An 18,389-nucleotide genomic window follows, 5' to 3' on the forward strand; every position below is an offset into this window, starting at 1 on the left:
CCTGACCTCTTCATTCACAAATATTTGCAGAGACAGTCTGCACGTCTAGATGCTTTCTTTTATAAATCTGGATTACGAGGTATAGCCCAACAGTTCTCACTTGACATTATAACACTATAAACTTGGTTTAAGGGGTAAAGGGCTCAGAAACATTTCTTGGAATTGCATGTGTACAGTCAGGTCCATAAATATTGGGACATCGACACAATTCTAACATTTTTGGCTCTATACACCACCACAATGGATTCCAAATGAAACGAACAAGATGTGCTTTAACTGTAGACTGTCAGCTTTTATTTGAGGGTATTTACATCCAAATCAGGTGAACGGTGTAGAAATTACAACAGTTTGCATATGCGCCTCCAACTTGTTAAGGGACCAAAAGTAATGGGACAGAATAAAAACCATAAATCAAACTTTCACTTTTTAATACTTGGTTGCAAATCCTTTGCAGTCAATTACAGCCTGAAGTTTGGAACACATGGACATCACCAGATGCTGGGTTTCATCCCCGGTGATGCTCTGCCAGGCCTCTACTGCAACCGTCTTCAGTTCCTGCTTGTTCTTGGGGCATTTTCCCTTCAGTTTTGTCTTCAGCAAGTGAAATGCTTGCTCAATCAGATTCAGGTCAGGTGATTGACTTGGCCATTGCAAAACAGTCCACTTCTTTCCCTCCAAAACCTCTTTGGTTGCTTTTGCAGTATGCTTTGGGTCACTGTCCATCTGCACTGTGAAGCGCTGTCCAATGAGTTTTGAAGCATTTGGTTGAATATGAGCAGATAATATTGCCCGAAACACTTCAGAATTCATCGTGCTGCTTTTGTCAGCAGTCACATCGTCAATAAATACAAGAGAACCAGTTCCACTGGCAGCCATACATGCCCACGCCATGACACTTTCACCACAATGCTTCACTTCAGAGACTGCAGCGTGTTGTGCGCTCTGCTGAGAAGGTGATTGGCTGCAGACTCCCATCTCTGCAGGACCTGTACACCTCCAGGACACTGGGGCGTGCAGCTCGGATCTCAGCTGACCCTTCTCACCCTGGACACAGTCTGTTTGACCTGCTCCCCTCAGGCAGGAGGCTCCGGTCCATTCGCACCAGAACCTCTCGCCATAAGAACAGTTTCTTCCCCTCTGCTGTTGGACTCATGAACAATAACTGTATGACTGTTCCCACCACTAACACATGACCCTACGCTGTGTTCACTGCATCATTCCATGTTTGGCACTGATCACCACCTGCACTCATGTATATATCTATCTACTTAGCACTTTTAATTCTTATTCTTATTTTTATTTTCATGTCTATTTAAGCGTAATTTATGACAGTATGTTTGCACTGAAGCACCGCAGCAATTTCCTAATGTTGTAAACCTGCTCAACATTTGGCAATAAAACCCTTTCTGATTCTGATGAGGTGGTATGCTTAGGATCATGAGCAGTTCCTTCCTTCTCCATACCCTTCTCTTCCCATCACTGTGGTACAAGTTGATCTTAGTCTCATCGGTCCATAGGATGTTGTTCCAGAACTGTGAAGGCTTTTTTTAGATGTTGTTTGGCAAACTAATCTGGCCTTCCTGTTTTGAATAGAATAGAATAGAATGCCTTTATTGTCACTATACAGTTGTACAATGCATCTCCTACTCAGTGTAAACATGCTGGGGGGGTACAGTTCTGCAGCGCTAAGTACATATGGACAGTATTAACATAGGGAAAAACATATATATAAAATGTACAATATACAAGCCGTAAGTAATATGTAATAAATAGTGTTATGTGTATATACAGTTGAGTTGGAAGGCCAGATTATGGTTTACATCTTGTGGTGAACCTTCTGTATTCACACTGGTGAAGTCTTCTCTTGATTGTTGACTTTAACACACATACACCTACCTCCTGGAGTGTGTTCTTGATCTGGCCAACTGTTGTGAAGGGTGTTCTCTTCACCGGGAAAAGGATTCTTCGGTCATCCACCGCAGTTGTTTTCCGTGGTCTTCTGGGTCCTTTGGTGTTGCTGAGCTCACTGGTGCGTTCCTTCTTTTTAAGATGTTCCAAACAGTTGTTTTGGCCACGCCTGTTTTTGCTATCTCTTGATGGGTTTTTTTTTAGCCAAATGATGGCTTGCTTCACTGATAGTGACAGCTCTTTGGATCTCATCTTGGCGGTTGACAGCAACATGGAACAGCTGAGAAGCCAATTGTCCCATTACTTTTGGTCCCTTAACAAGTTGGAGGCAGATATGCAAACTGTTGTAATTCCTATACTGTTCACCTGATTTGGATGCAAATACCCTCAAATAAAGCTGACAGTCTACAGTTAAAGCACATCTTGTTCGTTTCATTTGGAATCCATTGTGGTGGTGTATAGAGCCAAAAATGTTAGAATTGTGTCGATGTCCCAATATTTATGGACCTGACTGTATATTAGTTTGTATGTTCATTATCCTGGTGTCTTTGAAAGCTTGGCCAATAAGGGAAATTTTGATTGGCCAACAGAGTTTTTAGCCATGAGAGTAGATGATTCCTAAAATATGGTTGTTACTGCAGAGAGGCAAAAATCCTTAAAAAATGCAAGGTGGATAGACCTACCAGGCAGGACAGAAGACTGCAAAGCGCTTTTGCAGGGTACCACCTCTAGGTTCAGATGTCACAGTCAGCTTTAGTAAATCAGTACAACAAACCACGACACAAAGCATGTTTTCATAGATTTTTTTTCTCGACTTTTATATTTTTAAAAACGAACCAAAAAATAACAGATTAAATAAAATTTACAGTAGACATATGCAATCATTGTGCACTTTTACTACTTCTTCTGATACGTTCTGCACAGCTGTCAACGAAAAAAAAAAACGCAAACACAATGGGGCGTCGGGTGGGTGGAGCTGGGGCATGTGGGGCGGCTGTGGGAGAGAGGAGAGGGGCAGAAGAAGTGAGGTAGAGGGCAGTAAGGAAAAAAAAGATGGGAAGAGGAGCGGGGATGAAGAGGGAAGGAGTAAAGGGATAAATAGGAAGGCCTAACCTTTGTCACTCAGGGGGGGAGGGAAGAAAAAAAAATTCACCGAATATATAGATTTCTTTTATTCCTTACATCACTTATATAAATATATTGAACCCCAAAAAACAAACAAAGAAAAACTTCTGAGAAAAAAAGAAAAAAGAAAACAGCGCAATACAGAAACCCACAACAGCAGTAAGGCAAACAAAGCAAGAGAGGAGAGAGCAGTGACAGAATACATGAGAGGGACAGAGGAGCAGAGAAAGATAGGAGGCAGTTTGAGACATGGCAAGAGGGGGGAGCAGCAGGAGAAAGCGGAGCGTACGCAACTGTGCCGTATGAAAATTTATAAATATGTGAGATAAAGAGACGACTGTGTGACAGAAAGTCGAGGAAGGTGAGAAAGCGCTGGCAGAAAAAAAGGAGGAAGGGTCAAGGGGGGGGAGGGAGGAAGAGGAGGAAAAGGTTTGACTGAGGTCGACTGTCCAGTGTGTTTTTGTTATGTGCTACGTGACCCTGTTGCCTGCACTTGTGTTTCTGTTATGTGTGTTTTTGTATCATGGCAGCACACATTCCACGGCAACAGTGAAACACATGCTCGCGTGTCTTGTGTGCTCTTCTGCGATATAAATACAAAACAAAAACAATGAATAAAAACAAACAACAAAATCATATTTGCAACCAAACACCAGCCACCTCATGATTCACACCCTCTTCCCTTTTATACATTTGACACATGATTTAAATCAAGTTTTTTTTGTTTTTTGTTTTTTTTATTTGTACACTAAGAGCAGTCCCCCTCAGTCCTCCTCCCTTTTCCACCACTCCAACAAGTGTCTCTCTTTCTGTCTGTCTTTCACCTTCGTTCCTCCCCCTCTCTTTTCCTCTCACTGAGAACTGGCTCTCTCCAGCACGCGCAGGTCATAGTTCTTTTTGGCGGCCCTCAGTTTGAAGAGGCTGGCCCCACTGTTGTTAAGTTTGAAGGAAGCACTCTGGGCAGCCATGGTGTTGGGGAACACTGCCACTACTGTGTAGAGGTGAGCTGGGTCGTTTCCGTCACCCTTCGGTCCCCCAGCTCCCATGCTAGCTCCGGGGCCTGCTGTTGCTCCTGGCCCTGAAGGCCCAGCACCAGGACAGGGGCCGCAGCCCCCTGCTCCTGTTCGGCCTCCTTGGGGCTCCTTCAGCCACTGGATCTTGGCACCGCACAGCGACAGCTGGTTGAAGAGCTTTTCAGCCTCTGGACGTGTGATCCCCTCCGGCAGGTCTGTCACCTCGAGTACTCGACTCACCACTGAACGAGGAGGGACAATGATAATACTAATGAACTCCATATAATGTGAGCAAACCAAAAAGAGAAAAGCACAGGAATATAGGCTACCAAAAATAATAAAGTCACACATACACAGTCTTTGCTTTCACCTAAGTAACAAGCTTTTATAATCCTCACGTCCTCAGACAAGAAAAGAAGATACGCAACTTTCTCATGCGTGTCTTATACGTGCCACAAATTCTTGGGTTTTATAAAGATAAAGAAGAATAAAGTAAACTGCAGATTCCAGTCGAGTTAGGAAGCTGTGTTGTTACAAAAACAACATACCGAATGTTGAAACTCAGGGTTCTTTTAAGTTGTGTAACTCTTTAAAAACATACCAGCACAAAATTAAAGGACACTTGCCGATTTATGCTGGTCTGTGATGGTGGATTTCTAACTTACCTACATCAGTGGTACCAAGATCTGTTGATGCAGATTTGAGTGTTTGTTTTTTCCCTCGTGCTCCGTGTTTCATTACTCCTTGGCCCTAAACACATCAGATAACACTCATAAAGATGCAGTAACAAAGGAGGACACTAGGTGGGGGTATGTGATATCAGTTGTACCCTTAAAAACATTTCACCAGACTGCACAGTTCGTGACACTGGAAGGTCAGCAGCAGAGAAACAAAATGACAGCTCACGGATTTCAAATTTTTTGAAACACTGCGCTTTAGCTACACAACGTGCCCTAAAAAGAGCTTTAATCCTTCAAAGGCCACATTTTATGACTGTAACGCACAGAAGTTGTGTGATTCTCAATTCTGGAGCACTTTAATCACAGAGCCCAGACAGATAATCAATGGGTCTCAATCAGCAATGAATTCAAATCAGATGTTACATTGCTTTATAACAGCTTCTCCTTGTGTTATAGTAACAAAAATGTCATTCTTAAGAAGCTATCAGTTTCTTCACATGCCTTCAGATTTATTGTTTCTTCAAAAACAGTTCTCTAGCTGGTGGTAAGTTTTTACACCCCAGAATTCATGACAGCACCCAAACGAAAAACAAATGTCCACAAACTAAAGCAATAAGTTTAAACCAGAGAAACTGATTAATGCACACTGACAAACTAAAAGGCTCTTACTAGAAAACATCAATATCAGTCAATACCCTAATCATTATGATGGAATTCAGGACAAAGGCTTGTCAATACTAACCTGATGAGAGCTGTAGGAGGACTGACCGTGCATGAGGTGTGGGGGACACAGACTATACTGGAGGGGCTGCCCCAAAAGAGAGTAGCGACCATCACCTGCACAATTCAAATGGTGAATTAAAATTAAAACCTCACCCGAAGCTTGAAAACCGTGCTGTAATCCATTTTGCAAATATATGCAGCACCTGTCAAGTTAAAGTGAGTAATATTAAACATATCAGATGTATGTACTAAATGCAGCGTTTAAAGGAAGACCATGTTTGTGTGTCTGGGAGTGCAGTGCACAATAAAAGAGGTCCGATGACATGTGAGTACATCATTTCAAAACTAATTACAAGAAACAGAAACCACTTCTTATTTGTAACCAGATGAACATAAGTGTAATCTAAATGGATAAGCATTAATGATTTTCACTAGTTTTGAAAACCTAACAGTGTGGCTGGAAAAATACATGTGGCATAATGTTAGACCACTGGATAAGACAAATGATCCCTTAGAAAGAGAACAACTCCTAATGAAGAAGGAACAGTTCAAGATTGGAAATCCATACAACATACTCTAAATACACTAACACTCAACAGTCAAAATGGATACGTATAATGTATACTGGTAAATTAAATTGGCAAATTACTCCAATAAAGATTTGGAAGAAGTTAAAACAAAAAAATATGGAAACCACCTAAAGTCATCTATGGGTCAGCTGACTACTACAGTATTTATTATACATTATAAATGCCATAAAGATGCACTGTGGAGATGTAGTATCGCAGACTGATGCAAGAGCCTGTTCGTATGTGTAACCGTACATTTCGAAGAATAAAAATAGGCCAAAGGACAGTGATGAGGTAAAGTTACGTGTGTATGCAGAAGGTTTGACCAGGTGGCACGATGCCAGTCATGTGAATTTGCTGAGGTGAAGCCATCATTTGTTCACTGGCTTGCAGCCAAAAGCCACCCGACATGGTTTAGAGGGTTGCTGACGCAACTGGTGAAAGAGCACAAACCTAACAAGGGCTGAAAGCACACCTGCATCAAGAGGATTGCTTTTTGTGCACTAAACCTCTTTTCAACCAACCAAGCTGGGTGAATACAATTGTTATTTATTTATTTATTTGTTTTAAATCAAAGTTGCACTCATAATATTTTAACCAGGGGGTCCCAAACTTTTGGGGAGCAAGAAATTATTACAGGAAAGAGCAATTTTGTCAAAGACAACTTACAGAGTAATCGTAATGATTTAGCCCATTTGCTTTTTTTGGTTATAGACTCCATGCTCGCCACCTAAATGGCTAATAAGCAAAGCCGCAAATGAACATGAACAGTCTATTACACCCTTGTTGCAGTAGGTGATTTCCTAACAGATTGAGCTGATGTGTCACAATCATTTTAGAGTTTGTACAGGCTAAAAGATAAGATGTTGGGTAGTACATGATAAGATGTTACAGAGTAAAGGGCGAAATAAGGTTTTTTTTTTTTTGTAAATTGGCTGTAAAGGTGCCATCTTTATAGATAAAGCACAATTTTATGACCTCACAAGAGATTCTTTTTGGGATCCCTTCTATAAATAACTCACCTGGGGGCGAAACCTTAAATGTATAAAACAACATTTCATCAATGCTGCTGTAAATGGTAGCACCAATAAAGCTAACATGGCAAAATATATATACTACTGCTGACTAGTCCAGACTTTTATGGATGCATAAAGCTGCTGAGAAGAATATGAAAGGGTAACATAGCACACAAATCAAAGCCTTAAGTGTACTTTATGTGATTGTGAGTCTAGGGGCTATACTGGGATGATATTCAATTGGAGACCTGCAATATTTTTTACATTGTGTATGAAAACTTACTCATGAACAGTCAGTATCTGTTTATGGATTTGAACCTTCACTTGTACCTTGAGCTGGCCCTCCTGGCCGGGGAAACTGGGAAATGAGGGGTAATGGTCCCAGGCCTGGACAGACACTGTTGACGCTGCCAGAAGGTGACGGGGTGGGAGACTGAGTGGGGGAGGCCAGGGGACTCGTCAGCTGAGTACTGGCCTATACACACAGAGCAAAAATAAGAGACATTATAATATTATTTTGATTAATTGATGGTAATTTAAGTTCAAAATCTTTACTCATTCATCAGATTCAAAGAGCCTCCTGATCTAAACAGCCTTTAAAGCGAATCACAGATCACAGCTAGGGTGTGGAGATGTTAATGAAAAGACAATTAAGTACACACACGGACATGTGAGTTGCAGATTGAATTAACAAGGTTTGTTGCATTGATCAACAAGGCTTGCATGCACGTGTGTACCTGTGGAGTGTTGTCAGGTTTGTAGAGCTCGCCTGGCTTGCTTGCCCTTTGCTCTATGCTGTAGTACTTGCAAGGGTTCCACTGGACAAGAGGGGGGTTCTGGGAAGGCTGGGGTCCATTGGGGACACTGAGCTGCATGACCATCACCCCAGGCCCAGGAGGTGGTACTCCTGAGAGAGCACAAACAGTCAGACACGTGTAACATAATAATATCAATATGTGTAGTGAAATACGTTTCATATCTTTTGAAAGATAAATATTTGATTCAGCAAAAAAGGCAGCTTTACACAAGTTAATTAAAATACCAGTTTCCCTTTAAGAGTGACAACTGAGCAATTCCAAGACTTTAAACCACTTTAGTAAGCCACATATATTATATATTAAATTATAGTGCAGACAACTATTAATCTAAGTAATCTGTGTTCATCCATGAGTGAGAGCTGCTTTAAAAACAGATAATGAACAATATAATATTAAGGCATTTATTATAACATGACAACCATATTAAGAGGACTTATAACCATTAAAAATATAGTTGTATAATTAAGATGTCTTTATATCTGTGTACACCTGCATTAGATCAGCTGTTTGCATAGTTTTGATAAATACCAACCAAGCTGACTTATTTTTAAATTAATTTTCTCATTATTTTCTCCCCTCTGTTTACGCAACAACTTTCAATTTGGTGGTTTTATGAACCACCACAAGAAAGAGAAGCATGTTTACGGGTTAAAATCAGATAAAATTATTAATTGTCACAAATGAAGCAAAACTGCAGAAAACATTGAAGAACAATGTCACGTTTATAGATACATCTCATTTCCTGGCCAATCACATTGCTCTATGAATACATAAAAATAAACCTGACCTAATTTGAGGTAAAACATTGTTTGTCCCCGTGTGCAGGGCTTGAAGTACACCGAGTTGCGTGTTAAACATGTGAACCCTGTGTACCTTTGTCTGAACTCTTACCTAAATACCTTTCATCTAATTTTGTAAAGGACAGTTGCAACTAAGATTAGTCAACATAGTGTTTGTAGATTTAAGCACACTATGACTTCATCAGGTCAGCACTAGTATATACTCAAATACAGATGTACCTGGGACTGCTGCAGTCTAGAACAAAAACAGTTTTTAGACTGTTTTCTTTTTAGGAGCCAACACTTTTATAAAGCATATAAGTCCAGTATTAATTATGGATGTCACACAAATTTCTGATGTCCAAAAAATCCTAAACATATTCATCTTTACAATCTGCTGACATCAAGCCTCACCTGAATATTGCTGCTGCAACTGTGGAGGGTTGCAGGGGGATGGTGACTGTGTTATCTGATACTGCTCAGAGCTGGGGGGCTGCAGGTAACCTACTGATGGACTGCAGGATAGACAGACACATAAAAAGATGAACATCATCACCACATTGTGGATGGTTATATTAACCATTTCAAATACTTCAAGGTTATTATTAAATCTCTTGTTGGAATATCATGTCTTCAAGCACCTACCTTGTGCTATTCTGCTGTGTGGGTGTGATAACACTGTAGTAAACAGGCATGGGCCCCTGGACAGACTGGCTGACTGGGACCATGACCTGCTGCTGGTACTGCTGCTGCACCACCTGCTGATTTTCATTACCCACAGGTACCTAGCAAAGTGTCAAAGATCAAGGGGGAAAAAAAGTCCAGCTCAAGAATGTGTACTGATGGGTCTAGGGGTCTTCTGACAAAGATGATTAGATAGATACTCGTGTTAAACCCGTGTTACACTTTGCACGACGTTTGTTATTGTTTAACAAGCACCAGATATTCAGCGCAACTCTTTGCTGCATATTGGTGTGTTTGGAATATCACAGTAGCAACAGATTTTCAGTTGCCTCTGAGCGGCAACCTTATTCAATTCACAATCTAAACCACATAATCAAAACTCCATGTTAGCACATTTTAGTAAAATATCATCGCAACATGGATCATAAATGCAAGCTTTTTGGCTGCCAACACAGGGTTGAGGTGTTCTTCGGTGCCTACACACAACACAAACTACAGTGGCAAAAAGTGAGAGCTTTCTGCAGCTGCACCCCTGACTCTAAATAAACCACTGGCACAAACCTGAGTTAGATCTGATCAGTTCTTTTAACTCTTATCTGTATCAGTACAGCAGAAAAACAGGTCTACTTTCAAAATATTTGCTTAGATTGTTTTGTTAAGCTTGTTGCAGTTTTAGGACTGTAAGCTCCGCATCTGTTTCACAGACATAAAATGATGTTTCAACTGTACACCAGATGGCGCTGTTTTAACATTGAGCCGCATGTGGTTTAGATACTGGAAATGCTTAACTTTTGTTCTCGCCTGGAAAAAAACCTGACAGTTCTGTAATCATCAACTAGTCACATTAACCAAAGAAAGATATGACTGTTGACAAGTATCCTTTATCAACTCCTACAGTTGCATACCTGATATGATGGCATCTGTGGGTACTGAACCATTATACTCTGCATTTGTCCTCCCATTCCTGCTCTCTGTGAATTGAGCAGTCCAGGATTTTGGGGTTGTTGCACACCCATCATGCCCTGGTAACTCGGCTGCTGGCTGGGCATCATGGTCTGAAGACCTGATGACCAAAATAATTTAAAAATAAAAATATTTAAAGTAAAACCACAGTATATTACAGAAGGGAGAAAATGGGATGAAGAGGAGTAGTTGGGTCTTTACCTTTAAATAATTCACAGAACAACAGGACATAAGCGTTAATGTCAAAAAAGAGAACCATAATATATTAGATAAAAGGGGGGAAAAAGGAAAACAATTTACAGAGCACTGACAATCACGTAACTCACAAAAACTGAAATGTACCATCACTTTAAGCTTACATGCTTAAACATAATATAAATTCATTAATTAATTTTCTATGAGTATAAATCTTCACCATCACAAAAATTATATTTCAGACCAGACTGCAGGCATGTTGTAATGTAGGGTCTTTCTGACCTTCATGTTCATGAACTATGTGGCTTTGGCAGACGTCCATTATGATCCAAAGTCCGTTTAGGTTGTCAACACTGTCAGTCACTTACTATACAAACAGCCAGACTTCACAAACCATACAATGCTGGCGCCTGACAACTTTTTCCAGGAACACAAAAGGAAAAATAGCCCTATATTTATCTGATTGTATTGGACTTGGATGAACAAGCAGGCACGGCTGTTTCACTCCAACCTTTCACCTGGTAGATTTAAAAGCAAGTGTGACTGTGGAAAACATTTACAGTTCCAAAATCGAGTGGACTTTATCCCCAATATAATTTCCAGTAAGTACAACTACATGGACAAATAATAATTTTGAACTTAAGTATACAACATCTGTTACAAATACACATTAAAACCCTGTCTTCCAGTTGTCAATAGACTGAAAAATAAAATAAAATAAAAACACATTAATATGCAATAAAAAGTAAATGTGCATCAACATTTGACAAAGGCCTCTTTTTAATGGCCATTTGCTGCAAATGGCAGTATTTATGTCTTTGCATATCAAAATTTTTTTATTTTTTTTATTTTTTTGAATATCATGTTGTCTGATGATGCACAGCACATGAAAATCAACTGACCTGACTGCTGTGCTGGCTGAGGCATGGGTTGTGTGCGTTGGGTTGGGTAAGACACCTGGTGGGACATTGGCTGGGGCACACGGTACTGCTGGCCTGAGCTTGGATACTGACCAGGAGGGTAGTATGAGACTTGTATCTGCGTAGAAATAACAAACCAAAGTTCAGTAATCTGTATTTAATGAACTTTGAAGGGAAGAATAACTGAATCACACTGGTGTAGACAATTTTTAGTGTAGAAGTAATAAACTACCATATTATTTTGCTTCTGCAAACCATCAAATTCTCAAATCACAACAGCAATAAAGACTTTCATAAATACTTTGTCCTTAAATTTCACTAAAGCAAATGTGTTAGGACAGGATTATCAGCATGAAAGCTGGAATATTTGTAGTAATAGTCTTGTATTTAAAGCAGTAAAAAATTTCCCCTCTGTTAAAAATTGCTTATTTAGACCTTTAGCAAATAACATTCATCATTCATTGTTGTACTTCAACTGGATGGTTTTCAAGCAACTCCATCCATCTTCTTCCACTTATCCTTATCAGGGTTTGCAGGCGGCTATCCCAGCTACAAAAAGACAGACTCTCAAGACTCGCATCACAGCTGTGGGCAATTTAGAATCACCAATTAACCAAACAGCACTAACTGCATGTCTTTGGATGTAGAAGGAAGCCAGAGTACCTGGAGAGAACCCGAGCAAACACGTGCTGCATCTTAAGATTATTTTGCAAAATTTTTGTAGGCAGGAAATATGTCGAGGACATTTACAACATAGCAGAAAAGTGAGAGTAAATCAAAACGATGAGCTAAAACAAAAGACAATCAACTCCACTCAAAGGTGTGATTATACTTCTGCGTCCACAGGTTTGCTGGGGTGCAGGTTAATTCTATCTCACCATACAACATTGTGATTCAGCCTGTTGACGACTGTATGGCCACCAATTTTTTATGATCGTGCTGACTAGAGTACACTACACTACACTACAATGCACCAATAACCAGCAATAAATGTCTCTAAAGGTCAAGATTAGAACTTTACAATGAAAGCACACAGAATCAAAGCTATTTTTAAGTGTCAATCAGGATGAATCTGTATAAAGAAAACTGCACAACATGTCAAAACTGAATTAGTTCATTACAAATAGTACGTATATAACTTTTGATAGAATCCGATGAGTGAAAAGCCTGATGAAAAGCCATAAAAACAGAACATTTTGCAAATCTTCCATGATATTTGTGACAGCTTTGGTAACTGACATATCACAAAGTTAATTACTTTGCCTTCGGTGTAGAGTGCTGTTCTAGGTAATGATTTAAATTAGATAACAGATCTATAAAACCTTTTGCAAGTATGAAATATTAATTTATGTTTGCAATTATATTTTAACTACCCGATATGAAAGTCATACACAGGTCTGTTTTATTTATTACATTGTGTTACATTTCATTAATCATGTAATCCTTGGGCATGGTTGCCTCCAGATATCAGCTACATCAATATTCAATCAAAGCTGACAAACTGTGGAAACTGAATTTAAATCTAAAAGGTATGTCTGCTGTTTTTATCTAACCACCTGTGGAGGAATGCATACCTGCTGAGGTGGAGGGGGCTGCATGTAGCCTTGTGGAGGTGGTGCGGCCTGCATGACAGGCTGGGATGGAGGAGGCGGTGGAGGTGGAGGATGGGGGTGTCCAGTGGTGGGCTGGTAACCAGACGGAGGTGGCAAAGGTTGACCCGTAGTAGCCATAATGTAGCCGGTCTGAGGTGGGGGGTGCTGCGGCAGCACTGGAGGAGTAGCCTGATACATCGGGGGAGGCTCGGGGTTCTCACTGGAGCCCTGCCGACTCAGTGTCATCTGTGTGAACTGGGGTGCCAGCTCTTCTCCCTGGGTAGAATGGGAATAATGCCATTAGTTGGTTATGACTTATAGGTGACACTCCTATATCAGTACTGTTTTTTGATTTTGGAGATGGATTTTAGGATATACTAAGTAATTAACAATGATCTCCAACAGCCTAAATGCTTCATTAGCAATGGTCTAAAACGACTCCTATTCTGATTATTAAAGGGTCATTGTGTCATTTTGGAAAACACTTTATTTATTACTTTGAGTATATACATATACAGTTAAACACATCATCATGATTATTATTATTATTATTATTATTAGCAGAATCCAAATACAACATTGCAAACATTCAGAATATATGACAGGAGTATTGACTTTGTTGTATGCTGGAAAATCTAAAATTAGACACTGAAGTTTATACTGGTTTAATCGGTCATTGCTTTACATACAGTCATGTGAAAAAGAAAGTTTTCAAAGGACTCTACACAATTTTGTTAAAAAAAAAAAAAAAAAAAAAAAAACATCTCTCACATCACCTCTGGACGAATTTTCACACACTTGACTTTACAGTTCATTGAAATTTGCAGGTTATTATTTATGCTTAGCTCTCTTAAGGTCCCAACGCGGCATTTTAAATCAGGCAGAACTCATCTCTGACTGGGGCCATTACACCACGTTGCGTCTTTTCCAGTTATTCTGTCATAGATTTGTTGCTGTGCTTGGGATCATTGTCCTGTTGCATGACTGTTGCAACAGGACAATGATCCTAGGGTGTGTGACAGGTTTCAGCCACCTTTTGCTCTCAGATAGATCTGACTCTAGAATACTTTGGAGAGGATTTCATGGTTGAGTGAGTGACTGCAAGGCCCTGGGGCAGAAAACAAGCTGTGCTTGGTTTAGAAAGCTGCTTCAGGTTACAGCTTCTGGTAACGCTTCCCAAAAACTCCTCAGTTGTTCAGTCTTTTTCTAATTGTACTGCATGAACTTTTAAGATTTAACTGCATAGAGTCAAGTGAAAACTCTTTTTCAAATGACTGTTCCAATGTAAACACAACCAAACTCAAACTCTGCTTCTGTGGGCAACCGTGGTTGCACTCATACAGATGCAGTGATTTAAAAGAGAAAAAAAAAGAAACGTAGCCAGGAACAAACTGGACACATCCTTGTCATTTCTTTTGTTACTACAGACACAACATTTACTCACTGAATCCACTTTAGACAGTAACACCAATTTATATGAAAAAGCTATTACTTAAATGTATTTGCAGACACACTCACATCTTGATAGAACCAAGATATGTTTTTTGACTCCCCTGAGTGAATGTAAACAGGACAGTAAATGAGTGCAAGTGTTTTTAGTAGGATATGGCATCAGCTAAAGTGTCAGTCATTAACTGAATGAGTATAACAGAGATGAAGCTATAATACGTGTCAGTACCATTGTGTACTGCTGGGGAGGAGAAACTGGCAGGAGAACCTGGGGGCAGGAAGGGCTGGAGTAGGAGACAGGCTGAGAGGGCTGCAGAGATGCCACCGGCTATACACACCAAAAAAAGGGATGAAATAAAGAGGTAGAGCATAGAGAGAGTGAAGCAAGGCAGTGAAAAGAACACGGCATCAGAAGCAGTGAAAAGAAGGGAAAAACAGAAATGAAGACATAGGAAAAATGAGGGTTAGAACACAAAGGAAAAAGTTGTTAATGAGCAGAGAGGATAGTAATGGAAATCAAGTTTTTTTTTCTAAATATTACACAAACAAATTATGTATAAAAAATTAAGTGTAATTATTACTACTCAGAAAAAAAGGAAGAAAAGGAAATGTGTGCAATCAAAGACTATCAACTGTGAAGTTATTGGAAAAATCAAACCTGTTAAAGGAGGATGGGTTGACATTGATTCTATATATAAGCTGAATATGTTCAATTCACTACACTTGTTTCCATCCATTCCTCCTCAAAGTCTTTGTTTTTTCCCTGATACGTTTGATGAGGGTGTAACAGGATATGCATTAATCCCAAATGTTCTGAAAGGAATGTCCTCAGGCCACTACACCCTGGAAGTGATTGTAGAACAATATGCACACAGTGTCTAACCGTAATAGTTAGAAAACTGTGTTTAAAGTTCTCCCTCGCTCTGGAGAATAAAAATGTGGCATGCAGGCCTAAGTAAAAGGGATGTCGACCATATATTAAACAACTCTGGGTCTAATAATTTTATTTTAATTAAGAGCATGTTTTATCTGTAGCCATTTCAACTTTTTCTTTCACTTTTAAGAAGTAATAAAAGTGTTTGCGAGTAGGACATTGAGAAGGCCAAGTTTCCATTTCAAATTCTTTTTTCACTGATGAGCTGTGTATGACAAGGAGAAATAATGCAGCTTCACTGTCTGCAGGATATTTATACCTGAAATTACACTGCTGCCCTTAATAATCAATTTCAATGAATAAACTGGACTGTCTAAAATTTTTCCATATTTTCCAATTACAGTATGCACATTTAAGTAAGAGTTGTTACACTAACAGTCATGACCACTTAAATACCTCATGTTTTTCTCTTTCTTCTGCTACACCGAAGAAAACAAAAAGAAAAACAGACTCTCAAACAGACGTCCTATATTAAACCACAAATTGAATGTGCCATTGCATCCATTTTTGGTTGGTAGTGGAGATAACTTACCTGAGCAATCATGTGGTTGCTCATAGGGTGCTGCGGCGGTGTGGGCAGCAGGGCAGTCTGAGGTGGAGCCTGGGGCTGTGGCTGCTGTGGCTGTTGAGATGGGCAGGGTAGCAGACTACGGCTGGACTGGGAGGCTGCAGGTGGAGGACATACATCAGGGCTGACTAGGGGAAGGCCTAGTGATTTAGAAGATGACATGATAGATAAAGGACATCATTTTGAAATTTAAATTCTCCAACACTGAAACCCACAAATTATGACTTGATCTTAAAATATTGCATCATCACTGAATAACACCAAATAGTGTTCTGAAGATTTCTGAAAATGATTTGTATATGTGCAAAACCACTAGAGGGCAAAATAAAGTCAACTTTGCATCAAACGTTTGCCACCTTTGTAGTTTAAAAACTCAATTGAAGCTAATTTTAGTAACTTCTGATTCCTGGTTGTTATAAAATACCAGCTCTGCTAAATAAGCTCTCAACATTTTACAAGAACACATTTGGACAGAAATTAATTCTTAATCAGATAAATACCTGTAGCTTTAATATTTTCTTTGCTAATAAAGGGACGGCCTTGAAAGCCCTTAAACCACAGGAGTTTCTGCTGACTTGTTTAACAAGTCACAAACTGCAGGGTCCAAATCATTTGTCAAGTAGCTAGTAGGTACTGGGGGCACACAATTTCCTAAGAAAATACTTTTATTGTTCTGACCAACAGGCTGCCTGTGACTGTGTGGATGATACTTTCCAAAATAAAAACCAACACAAAAACTCAACAAGGGTCAGGATCTTCACAGGCTTTTCCCAAAATAATACAGGAGAAATGAATACACCTTTAGTCTCCACAGAGTAGGGCAGACAAAAACACTTCTACTACACATGAATCTTAAAAGCAAAAACTAGCACAGCAGTCAACACAGACTTAAAATGAAACCGGGGGAGCCCCGTCGGGAGCAGCAAATCAACCAATCCTCGAGTCCTCTGATGACCACTATTAAATTGTTTTCACACATGCACTCCAGCCCTGAACTTTTATAGACACAAGCCGATGGAGACACATTCGGGAAGGCAAATGTCCGACACAGCCGGACCTTAAAAGCTATTTAAGGTCATAGTACAAAATCTGTTATGCCCAACAGAGACCATGTGGAAATAGCTCAGGTAATGTGAATACACACTGCGCAAGTGGGCGTCAAATAGCCTTCATTCTCCACACTTTACCCAGGCAGCACCCTTCTCCTGAACCAAAAATGAGTATTTTCAAAGGTGAGAATTTGTCTGAAGCAGACCATCTCTTGCTGTGCGCTACATATGAAAAGGGCAACTTTTAGAAATGACCAACCATATCATTCTCCAGAGCTTGTTTAAAAAAAATATCTGGCACATTTAGCAATGAAATAAGAAATAAGGCACTATCTATTACCTTAAAATCTCGCTAAGAAGGCCGACCTGAGAGAATTTTATGGGATGTGGAATATAGACATAAGGGAGCTTCTTGAATTCAATTTATGCTACACAGCTAATTCTTAAACTACAATGACGTTCGGTCAGTTCTATCATAATTTTTCATTATGTTTTATACAAAAAACAGCTTACATGACTAGATAATCCATCTCTCCATGTTGTACTACTCATTTAAGGCAAGTAAAATAAAACAAGCTAATAGCATACTACCTAAATGCTTCTTCTCCACTTTTCTCCAAACCTTACCAGAGCGAGAGCCTTTGCAGCTCCCTTGCGAGCCTTTGTTGCTGCCAAGGCTATCCCCCCTGGTAAGGATGGAGATACCAGAGAAGCTGCTGGCCTTAGTGACGGGTGGCCGGAGAGTGCGGTTAGAGCTGTCTGAGTCGGTGCTGCTCCAAGGCCTTGGCTCCAGGCACTTCATGTCACTGTCCGTGCTGCTTTGACGGCTGCTTGATGCCCGACTGGAGCTCTCGCGGTTTCTGAGAAAAGACAGAGTAGGAAGAAAAAAAAAGAAAGATAAGAGATGACATGATGGAAATAAAATGGGAATGAAGTAGTGATGAAGTAGAGGAGGTGTTGTAGCAGGAAGAGTTGAAAGGTGAGTGAGAATGTGCAAATTACAGAAAGCACAGCCAGAAGAGAAAGACAAAAAAGTATAGGGTTAGAATTAGAAGGAGATTTAAAAAAAAAAAAAGAAAAAAAAAAAGAAGAAGAAGAAGAAGAAGAAGAAAAAAGGAAGAAAAGAAAAAAAAGGTGTGCATATAAGAGAGTTCGAAGCAGAGGTGTGTAGGTGGAAGCAGAATAAAGACAGTTAAAGACAGAAAAGGATAGGGGGAGCAGAAACAGAAGAGCAGAGTAAGGTCACCAATAGCGTAGAGTACACACAGTTTAAGAGGTTTTAAAGATGGAGCATTCAACACAGATGTATATTTGCTGGTTAAGTATACCACAATACAAACTCAGGCAACATACCAAATAATAATGTCTCAAATTTAAAAAATACACCCCCCCCCCCCCCCACAC

The 18,389-nt window shown here is 39.8% G+C and overlaps 1 protein-coding gene across 16 annotated transcripts in view; it reads right to left on the reverse strand.

Annotated features, from left to right (window-relative positions):
* Positions 1-2,707: 2,707 nt before the first annotated feature.
* Positions 2,708-18,389, reverse strand: part of LOC102290826 (R3H domain-containing protein 2) — a 58,088-nt gene continuing 42,406 nt past the window's right edge. For 5 of the 16 annotated variants that reach the window (XM_042223984.1, XM_042223991.1, XM_042223986.1 and 2 more), the window contains 13 exons: positions 17,577-17,845; positions 15,901-16,076; positions 14,664-14,762; positions 12,968-13,261; positions 11,376-11,511; positions 10,221-10,378; positions 9,277-9,416; positions 9,046-9,146; positions 7,772-7,941; positions 7,365-7,509; positions 5,469-5,563; positions 4,712-4,796; positions 2,708-4,288 (listed from right to left, as the gene is read on the reverse strand). In XM_042223984.1, coding sequence (XP_042079918.1) covers positions 3,885-4,288; positions 4,712-4,796; positions 5,469-5,563; positions 7,365-7,509; positions 7,772-7,941; positions 9,046-9,146; positions 9,277-9,416; positions 10,221-10,378; positions 11,376-11,511; positions 12,968-13,261; positions 14,664-14,762; positions 15,901-16,076; positions 17,577-17,845 — 2,272 coding nt within the window. In that variant the 3' untranslated portion in view covers positions 2,708-3,884. The remainder of the gene's footprint in view (positions 4,289-4,711; positions 4,797-5,468; positions 5,564-7,364; positions 7,510-7,771; positions 7,942-9,045; positions 9,147-9,276; positions 9,417-10,220; positions 10,379-11,375; positions 11,512-12,967; positions 13,262-14,663; positions 14,763-15,900; positions 16,077-17,576; positions 17,846-18,389) is intronic. The other 11 variants (XM_042223989.1, XM_042223993.1, XM_042223987.1 and 8 more) reach the window with 5 other exon arrangements.

Source organism: Haplochromis burtoni, unplaced genomic scaffold, assembly GCF_018398535.1.
Source record: "Haplochromis burtoni strain Fernald_Lab_line unplaced genomic scaffold, NCSU_Asbu1 Contig_125, whole genome shotgun sequence".
In the NCBI taxonomy this organism is placed as follows: Eukaryota; Metazoa; Chordata; class Actinopteri; order Cichliformes; family Cichlidae; genus Haplochromis; species Haplochromis burtoni.